The sequence below is a fragment of the Budorcas taxicolor genome, chromosome 11, assembly GCF_023091745.1.
Source record: "Budorcas taxicolor isolate Tak-1 chromosome 11, Takin1.1, whole genome shotgun sequence".
In the NCBI taxonomy this organism is placed as follows: Eukaryota; Metazoa; Chordata; class Mammalia; order Artiodactyla; family Bovidae; genus Budorcas; species Budorcas taxicolor.
In genome coordinates, this window is record NC_068920.1 from 145,527,097 (window position 1) to 145,552,889 (window position 25,793).

The 25,793-nt window shown below is 50.3% G+C and overlaps 1 protein-coding gene across 2 annotated transcripts in view; it reads right to left on the reverse strand.

Annotated features, from left to right (window-relative positions):
• Nucleotides 1-21,805, reverse strand: part of LPIN1 (lipin 1) — a 127,677-nt gene extending 105,872 nt beyond the window's left edge. Inside the window, exon 1 of one of the 2 annotated variants that reach the window (XR_008200115.1) lies at nucleotides 21,657-21,805. Coding sequence is in view for 1 of the 2 variants with exons in the window: in XM_052648074.1 (XP_052504034.1) it covers nucleotides 21,657-21,737 (81 nt within the window). In the remaining variant the exon portion in view is untranslated. The remainder of the gene's footprint in view (nucleotides 1-21,656) is intronic. The other variant, XM_052648074.1, reaches the window with a different exon arrangement.
• Between the last annotated feature and the right edge of the window lie 3,988 nt (nucleotides 21,806-25,793).

Sequence of the window (25,793 nt, forward strand, 5' to 3'; positions counted from 1 at the left end):
AGGTCAAAAAGAATAGGACTGAAGCAACTTAGCACACACGCATGCAGGGAGGTGGGCACTGGATGGAAAGATTGTTGCTCAAGAGAAACTGACAGCTCAGTTGTTTAAGTGCTGGACACAGTGATGCCCTCTGACCATCCAGCTGCCTACACCCTGGCCAGGACTGCAGGCACAGCTGGGTGCTTCCAGGCTGGGATATCACTCAAAGCTGAGAGAAGCATGATAACCCTCCCCCTGGGGGTGGACTGGACCCTGGATAGGGGCTTGCTCCTGGCCTGGGGAAATGGGCAGGAGGGGTTGTAATTGGGGTGGACACAGGAAGGGCTTGGTACCAGGCTCTGCCAGGTGCCCAGAGTGAAGAAGCTAATAAAGTGGGAGAGGTTTTTCAGCCAGCAAGATGGCCAACTAAGAGCTCTTCTGTTCAGCCTGCCTGTGATGGTGGCCTTTCCCTGTCCCCAGGCCAAGCCTCATCACTATCAACAACAAGCAAGAAAGAAACCAGCAGGTCTCCAAGCTTCAGCGAACGCCAGCTTCCTAGGGCTGAGAAAACAGGCCAAATTCCTTGGTTGTGATGTGCAGACTCCTCTGGCTGGCCAGGCTTTCAAGCCAAGGCAGTGAGAAGCAGCAGCCAAAGCCTGGTGGGGCCCAGAGTGGCCGGGGGCTCTCCTTCCTGCCCCCAACCCCAGCTTGGCTACCAGCCCCCAGGAGCTGCTGCTGCCCTGGTCTGGAGGGAAGTCAGAGCCCAGGGTTGCCAAAACACAGGAGCTGGGCAAGGCCTCTGGGATGTGCAGGGGGCTGGCCTCGGGGCGCACACGGGGAGCCTGGGGTTTGCGGGGCTGCCTGTTTGAATGATGGCTTCACTCTAGAAACAAAGAGGGAATAAGCCAGAGCTCCACGGAAGTGGGTGCCTCCTCTTTGGGACCCGAGTGAGGGGACCATGCACCTGCTCTTACAGGATGCAGCCCCACTCTTGGGAAAAAACACCTTCCCCTGGGCTGGAGGCTGGGGACCCAGAGATAGGGTAGGGGGTTCCCTGCTCTGAAGGGGTCCCTGCCAACCTGGAAAACCATGTAACAGAGAGCATAACAGGATAGGATCACAGGGAGGGCCGCAGAGGAGCGACAGCTGAACTCAGCCGCGAAGGTGGGTGGGGGTCTCAAGGCCGAGAAGGGGAGGAATCTCTTCCCCAGGGAAAGGATCACGAAGGCTCCAAGCTCAGAGAAGGGGCTCCTGGTGCCTGCGGCTTGATTCGGGGCCAGGAAGGGGCACCCTTGGACCACGCCAAGCTGGCAGTGCTGAGGAAGAAGCTGGCTTTGCTCCTGATTCTCCCCATCTGGCTGGAAAGCCCTGAGGCTGCACCAGCCTGTGCATCAGGTTTTAGGAAGTAGGCCTGCTGCCCCCACACCAGGGAAAGAGAGAAGCCCCTCTTAAGACATGATCAACTTTCCCATCTCCACTATTGACCCATTCTATCAACAAGGAAACACACTACTGTCTTGTCTTATCTGTTCAGTGCCCAGCAAAGCCCCTCTCTTCCCTGGATTCCCCTGCCAGCTACTGCCCATTTCCGGTCCCCTTCCCAGCAAACGCCTCTGCTTGTTTTCTTCAGTTCCATTCTTGTTCCTCTCTTAAACCCTTTTAGTCTGATTCCCCCGCCTCCTCCACAATTTCACCAGAACTGTCTTCCTCGAGGTCGCCAACAGCATCCAGGTTGCTAAATGCAAAGGACATTTCTCAGTCTTTACTTGTGCTTTTCATCCATCAACAATGTTGGACACCATGTCACTCTCTTGTCCTTAAAACACTTCCTCCTCTGGCCTCCAAGGCACCAAATTCCCTTGGTTGTTCCTCCTGCTCCATTGTTGGCTCTCATTTTCTGGCAGGTCTCTCCTCTGCCCTCCAGGGACCAGACCGAGTTCCTCTTCTCAAGCTGACTGACTCCTCTGGTGACCTCATCCAGTCTCGCGGCTTTAAATACCTACGGTATCCCTGTGTCTCCAGCTTCAGCCTCTCTACAGAGTCCAGAATCATATACTCGACTGCCTGCTCATTATCTCCAAATGGGAAACCCAGCCGCGTTCTCCAAGTCGGCACGTGCAGATCTCCACTGACCCCCACACCACTCTGCCCGCGGCTTCCCTTGTCTTGGTTGACGGTCACTATAGCCTTTCAGGTGCTTGGGCATTCTTCTTTCCTCTCAGTCAACATCTGATTCACCAGGAAATCCCAATAGCTCTGTCTTCAGGACGTGTCTGGGATCTGATCACTTATCACCCCCTTCACGGCTCCCCCATTAGTCCAGACCCCCTTATCTGTCTTCTCATTCACAACAGTGGCCTTCTATATCGACTTCTTGCTTCTCTGATCCTACCGACTACTCTCCACACTGCAACCCAGGAGGTCAGAAAACCTCACTGCTCAGCTCAGACCTTGCAATGGCCAAAATAAAAGCCAAAGTGCTGACAGTGGCCTGGAAAGCTCGGAAAGCTCCCTCCCCCACCCCACCCCCACCCTGGCCCTGACTTCACCTCCTGATGCCCCACCTCCCTTGCATTTCATTCCAGCCACGCTGGTCTCCTTCCTGGTCCCCAAATGCTCCGTCTTAGGCAATAGCAACAGCACAGATCCTTACTGGTTATTCTCTCCACTGGGAAAACCTTTCCCTACAAATTAAGTGACCAACTCTCATCTGCTTCAAGTATTTGCCGAAATATCACCTTCCCAACAAGCCACTCTTGACTACAGTCTGCCCCCTCACCTTACAATCTCTGATCCGTGGGCTATTTTTTTCCATTGCACTTTTAACTCTAACACATTAGATATTTATTATACCTATTGTTTATAAATTGTCCAGTTGTGAACTCCATGAGAGCAAGACTTCATTTTTTATTTGTTTTGTTTTGGTGAGATTTGTTCACTGATGCAGCCCAAGTTTCTAGCACAGTTCTTGCCATACAAAAGGCTCTTAATAAATATTCTTGAGTGAATGGAACTGAATGAATTATAGCCTCCTGACTGACTTGGACCTTGGTTTTAAGATGCTCATTTGACGAGCAGCAAAATCAAACGAATAACCATATGATGTCACAGACAGTGGACTGTCATAGAGATATACAGTTGCTGAAAAAATGATTGGAGAGTGGTACATGGAGCCTTTCAACTGTAATAATCCTTTTTTTTAAGCAGTGGTAGGGATGCAAATGTTCATTATATTATTCTGCATCGTGGATGTATGAAAGATTTCCTATTTTAAAACAGTAACAGATACTCAGCAAGTTAGCACTAACTATCGTGCGCTCAGTCCCGTGCTAGGTACTGGGCTGGGGAGCAGATCGGGACCGAAAGAACCCTGGCCCTGCCCTCCAAGAGCTTGAAATGTACAGTGAGACAACACAGCAGCTTCCAGAAAAAACACAGCGCAGACAGGACATACGAGGAGGCCAGTCCAGGAGGCATGGGTGGACGAGCAGCACCAACACCCTATGGCACAGAAGCTCAGAGGGTACAGAGATGGCTGGTCAGAGGTGCAGGGGGTCCTCACAAAGACAGGGAGCTGAGCTCAGCTCTGGGGAGCCAAGAGAAGGAGAACTCACAGAGAACAGGCGCTCTCGCAGGAAGCCCACGTGCCAGTAAGAGTGTCAGTTCAGTTCAGTTCAGTCGCGACCCCATGGACTACAGCATGCCAGGCTTCCCTGTCCACCCTCAACTCCTGGAGTTTACCCAAAGTCATGTCCACTGAGTCTTTGATGCCATCCAACCATCTCATCCTCTTTCGTTCCCTTCTCCTCCTGGCTTCAATCTTTCCCAGCATCAGGGTCTTTTCAAATGAGCCAGTTCTTTGCATCAGGTGGCCAAAGTATGGGCGTTTCAGCTTCAGCATCAGTCCTTCCAACGAGTGTCCTACCCTAGAAATGTCTGTCAACCTCACCATACCTTTCTCATCCATTCACAGCAGCTCCTGTTCTATACAATCCACAAAGTCTCTTCTGCTTGGAGGATTCTATCATTCTGTGTGCCAAAACGACCAATCTGCTCAATGCTAGGCATTGGGCAAGGGGAAATTTTTTAAATACATGGCCCTTGCCTCAAATAATTCACAGTCTAATATGGGAGTTGGGCATTAGTTCCCTTAATAACCTTGAGAGGGAGGTACAATAAAGATGAAGAAACTGAGGCTCAGAGAGGTGCCAAGGACAAAGCACAGACTGGGTCTCCCAGATCTCCCATTCCAGAGACAGGTTCCCAGGTAAACCAGAAGCCCCATTCTCTGTGACCTCATACTCTGATCCGCCTCTGAGTCAGCCAGAGGGCTCGCTCTTGTGAAGAAGGCAGGTTGTGACCCAGGAGGTCTGGGGTGGAGTCCGAGTCTGCACTTTTGATTGGCACCCAGGTGTTACTGATGCCCCCGCAGGTCTGAGGACCAGCACACAGCTCTCAACTCAGACAGGCTCACATTTATGTGCCTGGACCACATCTAGATCATTCCAGAATCTCTACATCAATGCTTCCCAAACTGGGAGTACATCACAGTTATGTGGGCAATTAGTTAATGCCTACAGCTGGATTCCATAGGGATGGGATCTGGAATTTTATAGTCTTTTTTTTTTTTTTTAATGAGTTGTTCAGGGATTCTGATACAGGACCTTTGCCAAAGACGACTGCCCCACCTCTTCTTCCTGAGAGCCCAGGACCAGCTCTGGCTTTTCGATGTCTCTGTCTCTCTAGCTCCACCTGCTGGGTCACTTTGTCTGCCACAATGACCTCACAGCCTCCTTCAATTTACAAATAGAAACAAGCTTGAGAAAGCTTCTGGGGTATTTGAAGTGCATGAGGAAGCTTGCCCCATGACCCAAAGAAGATGTCTCTCCCACTACGGCTGATCTTGATGTCTTAGGTTTCTCAGGCTGCAATCTAATCCCAAGATCTCAGGGCAGGATCTGGTCTCTGTATCGTTGCTGTTGTTCAGTTGCTAAGTTGTGTCTGACTCTTTGCGACCCCAAGGACCACAGCACATCAGGCTTTCCTATCCTTCACCATCTCCCAGAGCTTGCTGAAGCTCAGGTCCGATGAGTCAGTGATGCCACCAACCATCCCACCCTCTGTCTCCCCCTTCTCCTCCTGCCCTCAACTTCTCTGTGTCGTGGGGCTTATCAAAGGATACAGAAGATAGACCTGGGAGTGCAGTGGAATTTAAACAGAACCTCTGAACTAAGCATTGCTCTTTCTTCTATGTGTATCAAAGGCAAACATCTGGAGAAGAGCATTTTAAATGAGTTTCCTCCTGTGGTTGTCCTCTGGGATACAAAGTGGGCACCACCAAAGCCCTAAGTGTCTCAGAGGAAAGGAGAGGTGGGATATGGGAGAAGAAAAGGAGGTGGGGGCCCCTGTAGGGCACTGAATGTGTGCTAAGCACTTTACAAACGCTGTGATTCAGGATCTAAACCTGCTCGCTCATCAGAAATGACTGGAAAAGGCACTGACAGTCTTTATTCTAGGCCCCACTCTAACCGATTGAATCAAACTCTCTAGCGGGAGCTTCGCGAAGCTCCCAGGTCATTCTGGTAGGTAGGAAGCATGCATTACATCATTACCCTCTCACAGCAGCCCATTTTACAGATGAGGCCATTCAAGTGCAGAGGGACTTTCTGAAGCCACAAGGTCAGTATGGGCCAGAGCCAAAGCAAGGAGAAGGAAGTGGGACCCACCTTTCCAGTGGCATTTTTATAGGAAGTCCTGATGTTTGTTCAGTTGCTAAGTCATGTCCGACTCTGTAACCCCACGGACTGTAGCCCATCAGGCTCCTCTGTCTAGTGAGATTTCCCAGGCAAGAACATTGGAGTGGGTTGTCATTTCCTCCTCCAGGGGATCTTCCCGACCCAGAGATCAAGCCCGAGTCTACTGCACTGGCAGACAGGTTCTTTACCACTAGCGCCACCTGGAAAGCCCAAGACAGATATGCTGTTGCTAAGTCTCTTCAGTCATGTCTGACTCTGTGCGACCCCATAGACGGCAGCCCACCACGCTCCTCCATCCCTGGGATTCTCCAGGCAAGAACACTGGAGGGGTTGCCATTTCCTTCTCCAATGCATGAAAGTGAAAAGTGAAAGGGAAGTCGCTCAGTCATGTCCAACTCTTAGCAAACCCCATGGACTGCAGCCTACCAGGCTCCTCCGTCCATGGGACTTTCCAGGCAAGAGTACTGGAGTAGGGTGCCATTGCCTTCTCCAAGACAGATATGCTACTGCTGCTGCTAAGTCGCTTCAGTTGTGTCTGACTCTGTGTGACCCCATAGATGGCAGCCCACCAGGCTCCTCCATCCCTGGGATTCTCCAGGCAAGAACACTGGAGTGGGTTGCCATTTCCTTCCCCACCAAGACAGATATACTAAGACTCAAAAAGTCCATTGTGTAACTGATAGAAAAGGCCTAGCCATCAGCAGTTATTAAGTAACTCTGAATGCTTTGATCTTAGAAAACAGTAAGAGATATTTAAATCTAGAATAAGACCAGGGGCCACTGTACATTGTACTGGTCAGATAAAACTCTAAGAAGGACACTGACAAACTAGACTCTGAAGAGTACCAGTTGGTGTCAACAGAAGCAGAAATCACATCTCATCTCACAACAGAGTAAATGGAAGAAGTCAAGCATATCTGGAGAAGAACAGATGAAATAGGGTCATAAACACTGTCTGCGTGCCTGGTAAAGAGACATAGACACTAAAAAAGTGTATGTAATATAAACAATATATAAAATATTATAGATATATTCATAACTATTATAAATCATATATTTATTCACTTAAATCTATATATTAATACACAAACATATTTGATGTCTTTAAACTATGTTCTTGGAGAAGACTCTTGGGAGTCCCTTGGACTGCAAGGAGATCAAACCAGTCAATCCTAAAGGAAATCAGTCCTGAATGTTCACTGGAAGGACTTACGCTGAAGCTGAAGCTCCAATACTTTGGCCACCTGATGCAAAGAACCGACTCATTAGAAGAGACCCTGAAGCTGGGAAAGATTGAAGGCAGGAGGAAAAGGGGACCACAGAGGATGAGATGGTTGGATGGCATCACCTACTCGATGGACAGGAGTTAGAGCAATCACCGGGAGTTAGTGATGGACGGGGAAGTCTGGCACAGTCAGACATGACTGAGCTACTGAACTGATACTTGTGTATATTTTTGTATATAATCTTGTGCAGCTGAACCCCACAGATTGTGAGTCTATATTATTCAGAAACTCTGTGAGTCTGATAACCAGGACTGGGAGTGACCACAAGACTCCCACGAGGCCAGCTGTGAGTGTAAGACTACATTACGTGACAGTCAACAAGGCCCCCTCTCAACTAACATTTGAGAATCCCATACATCATGGAGTGTTCTCTCATCCAGAAAATTTCCAAGTGCAGAACTTGTCTCTCCTGCTCCCTGCTGCCACCCCCATGTCATCCTAGGAAGAGGCACCGGTACCAGGGTCAGTTGGAAAATGACTGTCATTCAAGAGAGATGGTCCCTCCTGGAGAAGCAAATCTCTAACTCTGAGTTTCAGGGCTGAGCAGAGATGTGCAGCTGGGAGACTGGCTTGCATGAAAGAGTTCAGTCCTGTGAAAGCTTCCAGAGAAAAATAGGACGGCGGCATTTCCAGGGGAGAGATTAGATCTTAGAAGCAGGAGACTAGCACAGAAATAATGGTTTCACTGCTGGTTGTGAGACCTCAGCCCAATTAAGTAATGTCTCTCAGCACCTCTGTGTATAAACTGAGGCTAATAATCCACCCACATGGTTCTTATGACGCTCCAACACTTTGGCCACCTGAGGCAAAGAGCCGACTCTCTGGAAAAGACCCTGATGCTGGGAAAGGTTGGTAGCAGGAGGAGAAGGGGGCGACAGAGGATGAGATGGTTGGATGGCATCACCGATTCAATGAACATGGACTTGGGCGAATTCTAGGAGATACTGAAGGACAGGGAGGCCCGGCATATTGCAGTCCATGGGGGTTGCAAAGAGTTGGACACAACTTAGCAAATGAACAGCAACAACAACGGTTCTTAAGAAGATTGATGACAAAAAGAAAATGCTTCATCAGTGCCTAGCATACAGAAAGCACTCAATAAACAACAACAGCAATAATAAACCTAGACATTTGTAATTTTGAAAGCACTTTAAATTATCCATAAATTGCAAATAACTATATTTGCAAAAATACTGTTCTACAAGGCGGCCACTCAGAGTGCAGCCTATAAGACTCACTGTTCTTACTCTTTCCATCTGGTAATATTTCACCCACTGGGCATTGCTAACTGGATAAAACCCAGAAACTTGATCCCATCTTGCTTCACCTTTCACTGTGAATTGTCCATCAAGGGGCTATTAATAAACTCAGTTTCTGCCCATGTAAGATCAGGGGAAGATATTAGCTAGCCCAAGCTCCCATTTCTTTTATCTTGAACTATTTGAAGTTCAGATCACCTCAGATAAAAATAATTCACTCAAGAATTTCAACAAAACTCTCTGATTGTTGGCTGAAACGCTTTATGTATGGATTCAGTTTTCATTTGCCCTTTCTTGTAAGAGAAGAGAGGACACGGTCCCTTCCAGGTGTGCCCTCTCCTGGGTCCCGATGTCACAGCGCCCTCTAGAGGGCATTTCTGGGCCAGGACACCAGACCCTGAATGACAGCAGTTACAATACTCAATATTCTTGGGCTGCCCTGGTGGCTCAGATGGTAAAGATTCCGCCTGCAATGTGGGAGACCCGGGTTCGATCCCTGGGTTGGGAAGATGACCTGAAGGAGGGCATGGCAACCCACTGCAGTACTCTTGCCTGGAGAATCCCATGGACAGAGGAGCCTGGTGGTCCATGGGGTCCTGGTCTAGAATTACATATCCTAACAGCTGATCCAGTGTTTTTCATTAAACATCTATTGCTAAAATGGAGTCAGGAGACAGTGGAAAAGGGAATCAGGTGTAGATTTTAATACCAGCTCTGCTGTAACTACATGAGTGACTCTGGGCAACTGGCTTTCTCTCTGTTAGAGAACCCTGGCGGGCTACAGTCCATGGGATCACAAAGAGTCGGATGCAACTAAGCACAGCACAGAAAGGGCTGCACTGAAACAGCGCCCCCCAGCCATGGCCAACAGATAGGCTCAGCCCACCGAGCTGAAGTCCGGAGACTGTCACTCCGTTTTGCTCCCAAAAGAATTTCAGTCTGTGGTTCCCAAATGGTCAGTTTGGACAGGCTACAGGAGGCTGCCTCCTCCTCCGGGGGGTTCAAACTGCGCTGCATGCAGCCCTGGGTGACTAGGGAGAGAGAGACGGGGGCAGGGGGTGGTTGGCAGGAGGTGGTGGATGCGGGATCTTGAGAGGGGAGGGTACCAAGCATAGCATTTCACAAGTCGCCCCATTTTAATTTCATTTACAAGGAAGAGCCTGCCGACATTGTCACCGATGGCAAGGGTTCTGTAACAGGGATAGCAGGTGCTGCAAATTGTGGCCAGGCCCAGATCTGGAGCTGCGGCCAGCACACAGGGCCCCCTGGGCAGAGTGAAGAAAGAGCACTCTCTGGATGAATGGCTTTCAGGGAGGAGCCCCTTCTTCCTGACCATCCCAGGACCCTCTGCCCCCGAGCCCAGCAAGGTTGGTGAGTGGGGAGCAGGGTGGCTTTCTGCCCTGGGTGACACCTGGGCCAGCACTCTGTGTGGACCACAAACTTACACAGCCGCCCTGCCATACCCTCATTCCACAAAGGCACCTGATAAGGCTTGTAGATAATGAGCTTAGCTCCTCCAAGTGGGCATTCCTATGCCCACAGCTGTGATTGGTAGACAGCCCTATGGGGGAGGGATCATAGCTCCAGAGTGACAGAAGGCCTGCTCAAAGCCACACCGTGAGCCTAGAACTGAAACATCCAATTCTGTGTTGCTCTCCTACTGAGACAGAGTCTTGCTCTCTTCATTCATCTAACAATAAACACTTCCAAGTTTCAGGGGAATTTGGAATTTGCTGCCTCCCCTTGCTGTCCCTGCTATAAGGGATGTCCATTCTTCAGCCCTTCCCCCTAGACTATAGACCCACCAGCCAGGAATATCACATTTCCATAATATCCTGCTTTGCCATCCATCCTGCTTTAAAAAAAAATAAGGTCTTGTATTCCAAATTTTTGGTTATTATTTGCTTATATTCTTTAACAAATCTAGAAAGGATCTCAAGTAGCTTAGGGAAAAAACTCAAGCAACCAAACTGTTTGCAAATAGATCAAAACCCATGACATGGAACAGAATTTAGAATGATGGGAGGAAGTAGACAGAATTACTCCTGACATCTAGGCTCAGATAATCCTGCTCTCGGGGACTCAACAGAGCCCAGGCCTGGGGCAGCCAGGACAGAGGAGGAAGATGAAAAACAGGCTCTTGTCCAACAGAAGGACTCGCATTGATTCATCACTTTAGACAACATTCCATCCTGTGAGGAATGGATTTATAACACCTCACACGGGGCAGACAGCAACAGAAGAAGGTGTCTGGCCCACCGGAGCCTCGGGGGCGGGCATCTTCTAAATCACTCACATGGGATGAGTGTGACCTTTCTCGTGAGCATATGCTCTGCTCACAGCGCCCCGGGGGTGGCCATGCATCCCACTCCTGTGCCTTTAAACCAGGCCTACTTACCCACAAAACACACCACACAGTCTCTGTCCAGCAGCCAATATCCGCCAACCTCAGGCATTCCAGAATAACTCTTCTGGGCCAGACCCTCTGGTGCCACCCTTTCCTACCAGCCTTTCATGTTCCCAGTCTTTCCAGCCTGACATTCTGGTCTTCACCTCCCATTTCTCACTTGAGCTTTACTACAGAGCCATCTCTAAATTGTTTCTGAGTCCCCCTACTCTCTGGCTCCTTCCTCTCCAAGGGTATCCCCCAACTCAGGGCAGGACTGTGGGGGAATCACCCAGTAAGCGCTGGAAGTGGGGTCAAGAAGCCTCGGTGTGTAAATGAAGACGAAACCAGGCAAAAGCTCGCCATCGAGTGATAAGGACCTGGGGGTGCTTATTTTGTAATTTCATCCATTCTCTGCTCCTTCTAGAAACGCCGAGTACTTGCTATGTGCCAGGGACCAATCTCGGAACAACTACAACAAAAGCCTGTTCCAAACAGAAGTGGGGGTTTAGGAGGGAAGCATCACTCCCAGCTGGGGTTTCCAGGCAGAGGCTACACTTGGGCCAGCCCTTCAAGGAAAAGTAACAGCTGACAGTGGCAACCCCTCCCCCAGATTCTCTACAAATTGAGCGTAAACTGTGAATGAAGACATGGGGTTGGATAAGCATAGACACCAGGAGGAAGCTGAAGGGATGAGAAGCTGAGAGAAAGGGAACAGAGGAAATATCTGGAAAGAGAAACAAAGCGTAGTGTACTCCAAATTCAAATGGGAAGAGAAGTTCAAGGTGGTGTCTGAATTTACCTATGTTTCCTGCACGGAAGGAATTGTAGCCTTAAGTCTATAGTCATGCCTAGAAAATATGTCCTCTGACAGGTTCAGTCTCCCTCTGTAAATTGGGGGGTTGCAGGCTTCCCTGCTGGTTCAGTGGTGAAGAATCCACCTGCCAGTGCAGGAGACACCGATTCCATCTGTCCAGGGAGCTCATATTTTCCCCAGTTCTGTCCCACCACAGCAAAAATTTGAAGCGATAGACGGACCAGTGTTACAGCTTGGAGTTACAGCTTAGTTTTATTTGGCAAGTAAAGGAACATACATCCTCTAGGCGTGAGGGTGGGCTGACCCAAAAGATGCGAAGAGAAGAAAGCCCATGGCGGCTCAGTATTGGTTCTTTTTATGTTTTTTTTCTCCTTCTCCTGAGCCTGCCTTATGTTGGGCTAACCAGGAGGGTTGTTTGCTTCACCTGAGGTTCTCACTCCGGTCCTCAGACCTTCCTTTGTTCTATTTTCATGGGATTTTCCCCTTCTTTATCTTTTAGCTACCACTATTTTGGACTCCTTTTTTCTGTTCTAACTACCTAACACATCCCTGGTCCAGGAGGATCCCACATGCCAAGAAGTGACTAAGTTCGTGCGCCACAACTACTGAGCCCGCGCTCCGCAACAAGAGAAGCCACCGCGTTGAGAAGAACATGTACCTCAACCAGAGTATCCCTGCCTGCTGCAGCTAGAGAAAAGCCCCAAATGAAGACCCACAGCCAGAGATAGACACATTGTTTAGAAATGAGGGGTTGCACCAGATCTGGGGTCTTAAACACTGTGATTCAGGGACTGAAAGTACATTTCTAGCCTCGACCTCTTCCTTGATTCCATCATTGACCTCCAATTCCAGAAGCTTCTCACCTCCATTGCAACCACCCTGGTCCAAACCACCTTCACCTCCCTGTGAGATTAATACAACAACCTCCCAACTGGTCCCCTGCTCCTGCACTGCCCCTGGACCCCCAGGACTTCCTGTCTCAGTCAGAGTCAAGGCCAATTCCTTGATGATGCCTGGTCAGATCCACCCCTTCCTTACTTTCTGACACAAACTCCTATTCTTCCCCTTGTGGTCTTAGCCCAGCCACACTGGCGTCTTTGTTGTTCCTCAAACCTGCCAATGGCCTTCAACCTCAAGCGGGGCCTGGACACCCACCAAGCCCTCTGCTCACCCCCGCCTCCTGCCCAGATGTGCTTTGTCAAGTGAGGATCATTCTTGATGCTGCCAAAAGGTGGAGTTCCATGTCCAGAAGCCAGTATGGATCCAGGGCCAGCCCCAGATCAGTGAGGACCAGCGTGACACCAGCCTATGGTTCACAGACCTTACAGCTCACACTGAATTTTTCAGTGACTTGTCCTCTTCCACAGCTCCTACTATATGCTTCATGCAGCTGCTAAGACTCTCAAACCTCACCCCATTTACCCTCATGATAGGCTAACAAAGGTGGTTTATTAGTCCCAGTGGTAAAAATGAAGAGCCCGAGGATCAGAGCGGCTCAAAGCACCTTGGTGGAGGTGGGAAGGGGAGGCCCCGCCCCCGCCTTCTCATCTCTGTAGAGCCTGGGGCGAGGGTCAGGGGCCAGGAAGTCTGTGCCTTGCTATTTCAAATCCCGAAAGATGATGCTGTGAAAGTGCTGCACTCAATATGCCAGCAAATGTGGAAAACTCAGCAGTGGCCACAGGACCGGAAAAGGTCACTTTTCATTCCAATCTCAAAGAAAGGCAATGCCAAAGAATGCTCAAACTACCACACAGTTGCACTCATGTCACACGCTAGTAAAGTAATGCTCAAAATTCTCCAAGCCAGGCTTCAGCAATATGTGAACTGTGAACTTCCAGATGTTCAAGCTGGTTTTAGAAAAGGCAGAGGAACCAGAGATCAAATTGCCAACATCCACTGGATCATGGAAAAAGCAAGAGAGTTCCAGAAAAACATCTATTTCTGCTTTATTGACTATGCCAAAGCCTTTGACTGTGTGGACCACAATAAACTGTGGAAAATTCTGAAAGAGATGGGAATATCCGACCACCTGACCTGTCTCTTGAGAAACCTATCTGCAGGTCAGGAAGCAATAGTTAGAACTGGACATGAAACAACAGACTGGTTCCAAATACATCAAGGAGTACTTCAAGGCTGTATATTGTCACCCTGCTTATTTAACTTATAGGCAGAGTACATCATGAGAAACGCTGGACTGGAAGAAACACAAGCTGGAATCAAGATTGCCGGGAGAAATATCAATCACCTCAGACATGCAGATGACACTACCCTTATGGCAGAAAGTGAAGAGGAGCTAAAAAGCCTCTTGATGAAAGTGAAAGAGGAGAGTGAAAAAGTTGCCTTAAAGCTCAACATTAAGAAAACGAAGATCATGGCATCTGGTCCCATCACTTCATGGCAAATAGATGGGGAAACAGTGGAAACAGTGTCAGACTTTATTTTTCTGGGCTCCAAAATCACTGCAGATGGTGACTGCAGCCATGAAATTAAAAGACACTTACTCCTTGGAAGGAAAGTTATGACCAACCTAGATAGCATATTCAAAAGCAGAGACATTACTTTGTCAACAAAGGTCCATCTAGTCAAGGCTAGGGTTTTTCCAGTAGTTATGTATGGATGTGAGAGTTGGACTATGAAGAAAGCTGAGCACTGAAGAATTTATGCTTTTGAACTGTGGTACTGGAGAAGACTGTTGAGAGTCCCATGGACTGCAAGGAGATCCAACCAGTCCATTCTAAAGGAGATCAGTCCTGGGTGTTCTTTGGAAGGAATGATGCTAAAGCTGAAACTCCAGTACTTTGGCCACCTCGTGCAAAGAGTTGACTCATTGGAAAAGACTCTGATGCTGGGAGGGATTGGGGGCAGGAAGAAAAGGGGATGACAGAGGATGAGACGGCTGGATGGCATCACTGACTCGATGGACGTGAGTCTGAGTGAACTCCGGGAGTTGGTGATGGACAGGGAGGCTTGGCGTGCTGCAATTCATGGGGCCGCAAAGAGTCAGACATGACTGAGCGACTGAACTGAACTGAGGTGATTAAAGCAAAGAAATTGAGGAAAACAACAGGATGGGAAAGATTAGAGATCTCATTTAGAAAATTATAGATACCAAGGGAAGATTTCATGCAAAGATGAGAACAATAAAGTACAGAAATGGTACGGACCTAACCAAAGCAGAAAATAGTAAGAAGAGGTGGCAAGAATACACAGAAGAACTGTACAAAAAAGATCTTCATGACCCAGATAACTCAATGGTGTGATCACTCACCTAGAGCCAGACATCCTGTAATCCAAAGTAGGCCTTAGGAAGCATCACTACAAACAAAGCTAGTGAAGGTAATGGAATTCCAGCCGAGCTATTTCAAATCCTAAAAAAATGATGCTGTGAAAGTGCTGCACTCAGTATGTCAGCAAATTTGGAAAACTCAGCAGTGGCCACAGGACTGGAAAAGGTCAGTTTTAATTCCAATCCCAAAGAAAGGCAGTGCCAAAGGATGTTCAAACTTCTTCACAATTGCACTCATTTCACACACTAGCAAAGTAATGCTCAAAATTCTCCAAGCTAGGCTTCAACAGTACATGAACTGAGAACTTCCAGATGCTCAAGTTACATTTAGAAAAGGCAGAGGAACCAGAGATTAAATTGCCAACATCTGTTGAATCATAGAAAAAGCAAGAGAATTCCAGAAAAACATCTACTTCTGCTTCATTGACTACGCTAAAGCCTTTGACTGTGTGGATTACAACAAATTGTGGAAAATTCTTAAAGAGATAGGAATATCAGACCAGCTTACCTGCCTCCTGAGAAACCTGTATGCAGGTCAAGAAGCAACAGTTAGAACTGGACATGGAACAACAGACTGGTTCCAATTTGGGAAAGGAGTATGTCAAGGCTGTATATTGTCACCCTACTTCTTTAACTTATATGTAAGTGCATCATGCAAAATGGTGGGCTGAATGAAGCACAAGCTGGAATCAAGATATTTGGGAGAAATATAAATAACCTCAAATATGCAGATGACAACACCCTAATGGCAGAAAGTGAAGAGGAACTAAAGAGCCTCCTGATGAAGGTGAAAGAAAAGAGTGAAAAAGGTGGCTTAAAACTCAACATTCAAAAAATGAAGATCACAGCATCCAATCCCATCACTTCATGGCAAATAGATGGGGAAACAATGGAAACACTGAGAGACTTTATTTTCTTGGGCTTCAAAATCACTGCAGATGGAGACTGTAGCCATGAAATTAAAAGACGCTTGCTCCTTGAAAGTAAAGCTTTGACAAAGCTAGATAGCATATTAAAAAGCAGAGACATTACTTTGCCAACAAAGGTCTGTCTAGTCAAAGCTATGGTTTTTCCAGTAGTCATATATGGATGTGAGAGTTGGACCGTGAAGTCGGCTGAATGCTGAAGAATTGATGCTTTTGAACTGTGGTGGTGGAGAAGACTCTTGAGTCCCTTGGACTGCAAGGAGATCCAACCAGTCCATCCTAAAGGAGGTCAGTCCTGAATATTCATTGGAAGGACTGATGCTGAAACTCCAATACTTTGGCCACCTGATGTGAAGAACTGACTCAAGAGAAAAGACCCTGATGCTGGGAAAGACTGAAGGCAGGAGGAGAAGGGGACGACAGAGGATGAGATGGTTGGATGACATCACTGACTCAATGGACATCAGTTTGAGCAAACTCTAGAAGATGATGAAGGATAGGGAACCCTAGCATGCTGCAGTCCATGATATCCATAGAGTCAGACAAGGCTGAAGGACTGAGCAACAAACTCAGTTTAATCTATTTAATATTTAATCTATTCCCTTAGCTTTTCTGCTAACACATCAAGGCATGGTGTCTGCAGGGAAGAACATCCTCAGGGAGCCGGACCACACAGTTTCTGCCTCCTGCACTAATGTTAGACCCTAATCTTTGTGTGAAACACAGCACTGCCATACAAAGCCCTCCAAACCTCTCTAGCCCTGACAGGAGGAGATGATTAGGACCCCCTAAGTGGCGGTGAGAAAAGACCTTTGGGTACAAGCTGTGGGTGAGCGGATGGCCCCGAAGCCAAATGCAGGTATGACCTTACAGATGTGTACCAGGTAGGGTGATCACCCCACTTCAGAGCAAAAGGGGGTGCTGTAATATTACATCAAGGCAAAAGGTATAAATCCAGCTGACCCAGACATGTAACACAACTGTGTTAGGAGCTCTGGGCAACACCAACATGGAGACACTCTGGTTGCCCTCAGGGCTCACAGCCCAACAGGAGAGCAGAGGTTATAAATAAGGAGAACAGAACAGACAGAAAGGGAAGGTGGCAGCAAGAGTCAGAGTTTAAAAGCACAGTGCAGAATGTAATCCAACAACAGTTTCCTGCAAGGAGTTTAATCACAAACAAGCTTAATGAGGAATTCAGATTTGATCCAGTAACCACTGACTTTGCACCACCGAGTTTCTGTGTGCACCATCCTGTTTCTGTCCCTAGTAAAAGTCTTATCGGCCACTTGGCTGTGATACGACGGGGTGGTGGTTTCCTGTAGCTTTTCTGTTTTCCTGTTTGTAAGCACTCGCAGAGTCGGACACTACTGAGCGACTGAACTGAACTGAACTGAACTGAACTGAACTGAAGCACTCTGTAGTGGCAGAGTACCACCTCCAGGGGGCGCTCCAGACCTCCCCTTCGACTTCACAGGAAGCAGGGGTCTGGTGGGCGGACCCAGGCCACTGGAGAGACGGAGCAAGGAGGCCAAAAGCTCTGCTTCCCATGGCGGGTACGTGTGGGGACTGCTTCCTGGTTTCTCTCTCTGCCCGTCTCCCCATCACCCAGCCAGGGAGCCGGTAGTTTCATGCTGATCCCAGGCAGTAGCCTCTTGGGATCCTGCCTGGATCAGGTGGGCAAACAGGTGTCTCAAGTCAGCTGGGCCTCTGGGGAGAGGTGGACACTGTCCCTGAGTCTGTCTTTCCATGCCCCCAGCACTGTCAAGGGTGCTGGCCCTAGGGGTCCCTGAGGAAAGTGGTCCCGGAGGCCAAGACCCAGCTTCTGCCCAGGCTTCTGGTCAGCTTTGCCAACGGAGTTTAGTGGCAAACATGTGCTCTGGGAAGTTGGGGCCCAAAGTCCAGCCCCTTGCCAAGTCTCAGGGGCTGGAGACGGCAGGATGGGTCTGAGGTCCTGATGGTCATTCCCTGGAGGCCCAGCTAACATAATGGGCTCAGCCCCTCCAAGGAGAGGCACTTGCTGAGCAACACATGGTCGCAGTAGGTGAGGACAGAGCCAAGAGCAGAAAGCTCTTGAGAGGCCTTGAATGCCAAGCCAAAAGGTCTGAACAAAGGCTCACTCTGAATCCTCCCTATTAGGGGATGTGGGGCTCTGATTTGGTGCATTATCTCTTTACCATGCTGAGATCAACAGTCCAAATCCAAATGATTTTCTCTTCACTGGTATTTACAACCCAACTTGTAACAAGCTATTTTTTTTTCAGGTTTATTAATGATAGCTCATTTACCAAGCACTTGGTACCAAAGCTCTGATACTTTGGCCACCTAATGAGAACAGCCAGTTCGTTGGAAAAAGACTGATGCTGGGAAAGACTGCAGGCAGAAGAAGAAGAGGGCGGCAGAGGATGAGATGGTTGGATGGCATCACCGATTCAATGGACATGAAACAGGGTGAACTCCAGGAGATGATGAGGGACAGGGAGGCCTGGTGTGCTTCAGTCCATGGGGTCGCACAGAGTCAGACACAACTTAGCAAGTGAACAACAGTGAGCAACCAAGTCCCTGTGATTATTATATTATTAGGTATTGTTAAGTCCCATTTTACAGATAAGAAAACTTAGGCTCCAGTTAATCAAACTTGCAGGTGGTAAAACTAAAGCTTGAGCCCAGGCGCTGTGTGGCCCTGGATTCACACCAAGTCCCACATATTTGGTCCGTGACTGTTTGCTTTCTCTCACAGGCTGGGGATCTGACCGAGATGAATGTCACCACGCATGCCCCAACTCAGGAGACATAAAATCCCAAACGGCTTGAGGAACTGAACTTGCAGAATTAGCCTTAGGAGAACACCCTGTTCTTGCAAAGCCCAGCTGTCACTCAGGCTGAACCCTTGACCTAGAAGTCTCTGCCCGCCACCCCTCCCCCCATGTGTTTATTGAAATCCTACCCTCCTCCCAAGGCCTGGCTCCGATGCCAGCTTCACAAAGACGCCTTTCCCAGCCCTGCCAGTGGGAATTCCTCCTGATCTGTGTCCACAGGAACTTGGCAGCTGGCAGATGCACCCACTCACACTCCACCCTGACCTCCTGCGGGTGGGGACCAGGTCTCACCCATCACTGTGCCCCATGGGGCTCTGTACACGCTCAAAGTCTGGACATCAAGCTCACAGCCTCTGGGAAGGGATGTGGCCTGTGTCCAGGGAACTGTTGCCAACTTAACAGGTGCCTCCCAGGGCTCTCAGCACTGCCAGCTGCCCTTTCCTGGCCCCAGGAATGAAAGTGCCCCACGATGGCTGAGCCATTCTTACCCTCCCCAGAAGCAGCCAGCTCAGCCCGGCTCCTGGCCACAGCAGCTGCAGTTCCCGCCTCTCCTGCCCTGCTTGGCCAGCTCTCTTGCAGCCTCATCCTAAGCTTTCCTGCATGACAGGCAGTCCATCTGGGCATCCACCTCGATTTCCTGCTCTGTGTTCCACTCCAGCTTTGCTGAAGCCTCACTCAGGACCTGGCCTCCTCTGTCCTCCTGAGGCTGGATCCAGCCCCCAGCAGTGGAAGGAGGCCAGCGCTCTCCCTGGAGCCCCGTTAGACTCCCAGGATCCCTGCCCTGCAGCCACCCTTAAGCTCAGCAGGTCAGATTCTCCTGGATGTGGGCACCAGCAGGAGCCAAGCCCAAGTTCCTGGGCCCATTTAAATCCTGCACCCAGTGGTGGACAGTCTGCAGGGCCAGCACAGCAGCTCCAGAGTCCAGCAAACTGCCCCCCACCACCCTTCACCCTCTCCTGCCATGGACACCTGCCTCTGCCAGGAAGACAGTCACAGATGTCACACAGCAAGGGGTCCAGGCCACAGTGGACAGCCAGAGGGCTTTGGGAATTTTAGAATCGAGCACACAGGTCAGTGAAGGGGTTGAAATGAAAAAAGAACTAGAGACTTTGAAATCCTTTCTGTGGCTTAATTATAATGAGCCTCCAGGGAAACACAGGGCAACCTCAGTTGACAAAGTTCCCAGACCACCTCCCAAGCAGTGAAATGATTGGCATTTTACTATCTATCTTATTAATATTTACACTCTGCTGTAGAATCGAAACCTTTTCTAATACACATAATTTTATAACCAGGAAAAATTACTAATAATCCAAAGATAAAAGCAGAAAGCAGACATTGTCAGAGCTTCCTCGGATCACAGCATCCGCAGGTGTGGGGAATGATGATGGGGCTGGGCTACCTCCATCTTCCCCTGCCTCCATCTTCCCCACCCCCTCCCATCCCCGAGCCACTTGTCGGGCAACATCAAAACCTCAGTTTCCCCGGGCTGTCAAATGGGAATGACATTTGACAGCCCGGGGAAACTGGAAGAAAGAGATGGGCTGTACAAGAGAGATGCCACGATGATAAGATCTGTGTCCCAGGGCCGAGGAGACTCGGTCCCAGTGTGGACGTGGGAGAGCTTTCCAAGAGCGCAGTGCTGCCCACACGGGAAGAACGGGGCACTTCTCAGGGCTGCTCTGTTAAAGAGAGACATTCCAGGAATGGGAAACAAGACACAACCGTCTTAATCTCCAACGAACCACAAAACCATCTGTTTAGCTAGAGTGTGAGTGCCGTCGATGTACAGAGCATTACGGGGGAGTGCTCTCATTCCTGCCTTCCGCCTGCAGAGGGAGGCTCACTGCGCAGCCACCTCTGCGAGCATCTGTCTGCCCAGGAAACACCAGCCCAAAGGGCCAAGTGGCAAAGGCTGGGAGCAGAATCTAGAGGCCCTTTCTCAGGTGCCCCCTGCCCCCCGCATCTCCACCTGAATGCCAACAGCAAGGTCCCATGTCCCTGCAGAGAAAGGAGCTGCCCTGAGGGTGGACGTGACTGAAGTGACAATGACAGGGGCTTCGGGGAACTGGCAGCCAGGAGGCTGTGCCTGCTCCCTGCACGTCACACCCCTTACCCTCTCCCCATAGGTGCAACGGACCCCAAGCTCTGTTTCCAGGGCGTGTGGAACCCTCCAGGACCAGCCCAGCCTCCACAGCTGGGGGCCAGACCAGGAGTGTCAAAGGTGTCCTAGACATTTGGGCCGGGGGAGTGACGCATTGGTGGTTTCCCTGGTGGCTTAGACGTAAAGAATCCGCCTGCAATGCAAGAGACCAGGATTTGATCCCTGGGTCGGGAAGATCCCCTGGAGGAGGAAATGGCAACCCACTCCAGTATTCCTGCCTGGAGCATCCCCATGGACCGAAGAGCCTGGCGGGCTGCAGTCCATGGGGTCACAAAGAGTCAGACACAATTTTGTGACTAAACCACTACCGTTAACACATTATGTTCGCTGTGGCCAAACCCTCAGCCTTTGGAAGAAATAGCCAAGCCCAAACTCGAGTCCAGGCTCCACCCTTGGTCCACACTTCCACTTGGGGTTATCTGAACAACCTCTACTCATGCTTTTGGGGCTTCACACAAACATAACTACCTGTGAACAAAGCCTGGACATCTAGGATGAGATCTAGAAAACACAGACGGTGCCACCTCTGGCTTTGGAGTCTAGGGGTGCCCGCAGCGCACACATCACACTCTCTGACACAACCGTGCTCAAATTCCTGTGTTGATCCCGTAACTTCAACCCTCGGGGCCTCCCCTCCTTGCCCGCATGCAAACACAGAAGGCAGCAAGCATTTCCTGCACAGTGCCTGGTGAGCAGGAGTCCTCAAATAACTTTCTGTCTTGAGTATTAAAGCAGTCACTATTACTCTCGATCCAAGGCAAAGAAAAACGCCTTGACTTCTTGAGTCAGTTCAAAACCCTTTTCCATAAATGCAGCCTCCATCCCAGGAGCCTCTAGGGAGCGGCTGGTCCCATCACTTCTTTGGAAAAATGTGGACGCACCGATCTTCTACGAGACCCACGGGGCCCGCCTGCACTCCTCAGCCAGGCAGCGGAGGGGGGTGGGGCAGTTTGCATGTGGCCATGCCCTGGCCCTTACCCACGACCAAGGTGAGTCCGGGCGGCTCTTTGGCTGTGGGGGCTCCCAGGTGGGGTCACAGGCGTGGTCCTGCTCCTCCATGGCTGGGGTCGGGGGGACGCCAGTGGCCTCCCCACCCAGCACCCAGAGAACGGTGTCTGCGGAGGCTAATTTCAAGAGCTGGGAGGCTGGCCCAGTGACACTGAGCCCAGAGCAGGCAGCTTCTCTTTCCACCCAGGAGCCCGGCCAAGTCACAAGGCTCAGGAAAAGAGCACAGTGTTGAATTGCAAATCCTCTCCCACCTGGGACTGGCTAACAAAACAACACCGGGACACCTCCCGGTCCCTGAAGGATGCAGAGGTCTTCCAGCAGATGCCAGTTTCTCTGGACTCTGTGAGACTGACACCCGGTCACAGGGCATGACCTGCTAGGTACCCTTGCCTCACCACTGCCTTTCCCAAGGTCACACAGCCACAAAGGACAGAACTGTGATTCAAACCCACGAGTGCTGCCTCCAGAGGCGATCTGTGGGGAGGACGTGTTGGGGAGAGACACCACCTCACGTGCTGGGTGCAGGGAACCTCACAAAAGAGGATATGCGGGTCCTTAGTCCACTCACCTTCTCCTCTACCACTGTCGTGTCACGTGAAAGTCTTAGGCGCTCAGTCCTGTCTGACGCTTTGAGATCCCCTGGACAGTAGCCCACCAGGCTCCTCTGTCCATGGGATGCTCCAGGCAAGAATACTGGAGTGGGTAGCCATGCCCTGCTCCAGGGGATCTTCCCAATCCAGGGATCAAACCGGGGTCTACTGCACTGCGGGCAGATTCTTTACCACCTGAGCCACCAGGGAAGCCACTGGTTTCCCACAGAAGTGACGAGGAATCCTTTCTTTCCCTGAACGGGCACCCTTTGGGGAGTCAGGAAGGCTGGGGTCAGCGGCCCCCCTTCCCCAGGGGACCACAGGCATCACCTCCATCACACTCAGCAGCGTCATCATGACGACTCGCTGGACCTGAGTGCTGCCTGCACACCAGGAAGCCAGGGAAGGGAGAAAACAACACTTTCAGACACGCCACAGGTGGTCTACTGCTCTCCGGTACACGTTCTGCACGGCAGCCCTATGAGGTTACGGAAGTGAAAGAGGAGCTTGAAGAACTGGTCTTGGGTCACAAAGCGGGAAGTGACTAAGCAGGGTCGGGTTGACCCCAAACACGGTGCTTGAAACGTGGTTCTGATCCTGCCAGGAGCTGCGGGTTTGTGCTGATGGGGCTGGCCTCCGTGGGGCACAGGTGTGCAGGCCTGCAGCTGGGTGGGGGGAGGCAGTTTCTGGGCAAGGTTGGGGTGGGAGGGGAGCACAGGGCAAGCTGCAGGCCTGGGTGAGAGGCTCCAATCTCATTTGACAAGGACTGAAGGAGACAACCTCCCTGACCCCTAGCACAGAGTGACCCCCTGGCCCCCAGAATCCCTACAGCCTGTGATGCTAGGACTGCCCACCTCCAAACGCCTCTCAGCTCTGCTCCATGGGTGCAGAAGCACCAACCCTGATCCCTACCTCCTTCCCAGCCAGGCCTTCTGCCTTTCCACTCGCTTCACTCCCCTTCCTCCTGCTCTCCGGAGGAGACCCTGACCCGGAATCCATCCAGGGATGTGCCGAGGGTGGAGTGGGCAAATACCTGAAAGATGCCGGGCATGTCCTAACAAACGTGATGGGTTCTAACGACCTCCCTTGACAGGTTGGAGGTCAGCAGCTACCCCGGTTCTGCTGCATCTGGTAAGCTGCAGGAAGGTTCTGAACTCCAGGCTTCCACGTGCCCAGGTCACCATGATCCTGGCCACACACTGTGCAGCTGGCCTCGCTCCCCCTGGAGAAGAGCAGAGAGGGTGGGGTGGCCCCCCGCCCACTCCCTGGAATGGCTCCCACAGACTGAAGGTCCCTGACTGTCCTCAATGGAAGGGCAAAAATAACACTTTCAGACACTTCGACTGAGCTGGGTCCCCACTACTCTTACTATTTTTAATTCCTGCTGTCGAGATATTTTGAGAACCTCGTGACCAAGCAGTGATAAGACTGTGAGTCATTACACCTGGTCGTGGGGAGCACTCAGCTGGCTGTGTGGTAGGTGCACAGAGCCACGCTGGAGCTGTGAACACAGCACTCCGGTCCTCCTGCACCCATCCCCAGGGCCAGCCACGTGGAGCCTCGGCATGAACAAGGGGGGGTGTGCCTGGTCTTCGGGGCTCCGAGCCCAGGCGGGTTTCACACCCCTGCTTGTGGGGAGGTCAGGCTGACGGGTATCCTGCTGCTATGTCAGGCTGATGACAGCCAGCGCTGGCTGGGCTGGTGCGCCTAGAAATAGGGACATGTGTGTTGATGGGGTTCCTGGAAGCAACACATGATGACTGAGCTGCACCATCTGAATCACACAGACCTGGGCTCTGGAGCTGACTCGGCGCCTCGAAGCTGTTCTGACTCAGACCTTTAAGGACCTTTGTTTCCTTATCTGGGAAACACAGGGATAAAAATAGTCTCTCCGTCACAGGGCTATTGTGGGGCACATGAGGCCATGAACAGAGAGTCCTTGATGAACACTGATGTGAATTAGACCCTCAAAAAGCAGTCACAGCTACTGATCCTTACAGTCACTCTGAGGTAGGCATGAATAGCTCCATTTTACAGACAAAGAAACGGAGGTGCTATTTTACTTTGGATTTCTGTTGGCCAAGCTCTCCAACTTGTCCTCCACTGGAGCTTCTGAGAACTCCCGTGCTGCCCCACAGGACCCCGGGCAGGACCACGTTGAAGTCTGCCCTGAATCACTGCCCCCTACATGCCCCAGCCATAAGAATCCACAGGGCACCCCTTTTCCCCAGGCTGCCAGGCCCTGGTTTGGGAGTCTCCTGTGAACGCCCCTCCCCTCTCAGAACACCTTGTCTGGTCCCATTTCTGAATCTTAGCTCATGCCATGACCCACTTCCTGGAAGGTCTTTCCAAATGTGCCCACTGTCTGGGGCCTTCCTCCATGGAGCCTTCCCTGATTTCTCTGCTCCATGAAGAGGCTTCCATTCTTAGGTCTTTGAGAAAAAGGATGGGAGGTTGGACCTGAGGTGTGAAATGCAGGATATCAATCCCCACATGGGTCAATGTTCTAATCCCAGAACCTGCAAATATGTTACATCTCTGCCTCCCTCTCTGTCTCTCTCATAACACACAGACACACAGTGACTCTCTGTTGTCCCCCCTTTCTCTGAGTCAGGAAACCCTACTATGACTCAGTTCTGGAGTGATGGAAACAGGGAATTAACTGTCTTTTTTCAAGGTTCAAGTAGCAAGTAAATTCTCTGGGTCATGTGCTGGCATCAGGACCAAAGGCTGCTTGGGGAAGGAAGCTGTCTGAGTCTGCTCAAGCTGCCAGAACAGCACACCGGGACTGTGGGGCTTAAACAGCAGAAGTGTATGTTCTCACAGTCCGGGAGGCTGGAAGTCCAAGATTAAGGTGCCAACAGGTTTGCTTCCTGGTGTGAGCTCTCTTCCTGGCTTGCAGACTGACCGTCTCCTCCTCACTGTGTTCTCGTGTGGCAGAAAGAAAGAGACAGAGAGAGGTAGGGAGCTCTCTGATATCTCCTCTTGTGTGTGCGTTAATCACTCAGTCGTGTCCAACTCTTTGTGACCCCATTGACTGTAGCCCGCCAGGCTCCTCTGTCCATGGGACTCTCCTGGCAAGAACACTGGAATGGGTTGCCATTTCTTTCTCCAAGGGATCTTCCTGACCCAGGGATGGAACCTAGGTCTCCTGCTTTATCATCTGAGCCACGAGGGAAGTCCTTATATGGATACTTATCCCCTATGATCTCCTTACTTCCACTGTATAATCATAAGGGATTTGATTTAGGTCATACCTGAATGGTCTAGCAGTTTTCCCTACTTTCTTAAATTTAAGTATGAATTTGGCAATAAGGAGTTCATGATCTGAGCCACAGTCAGCTCCTGGTCTTGTTTTTGTTGGCTGTATAGAGCTTCTCCATCTTTGTCTGCAAAGACTATAATCAATCTGATTTCGGTGTTGACCATCTGGTGATATCCATGTGTAGAGTCTTGTGTTGCTGGAAGAGGGTGCTTGCTATGACCAGTGCATTATCTTGGCAAAACTCTATTGGTC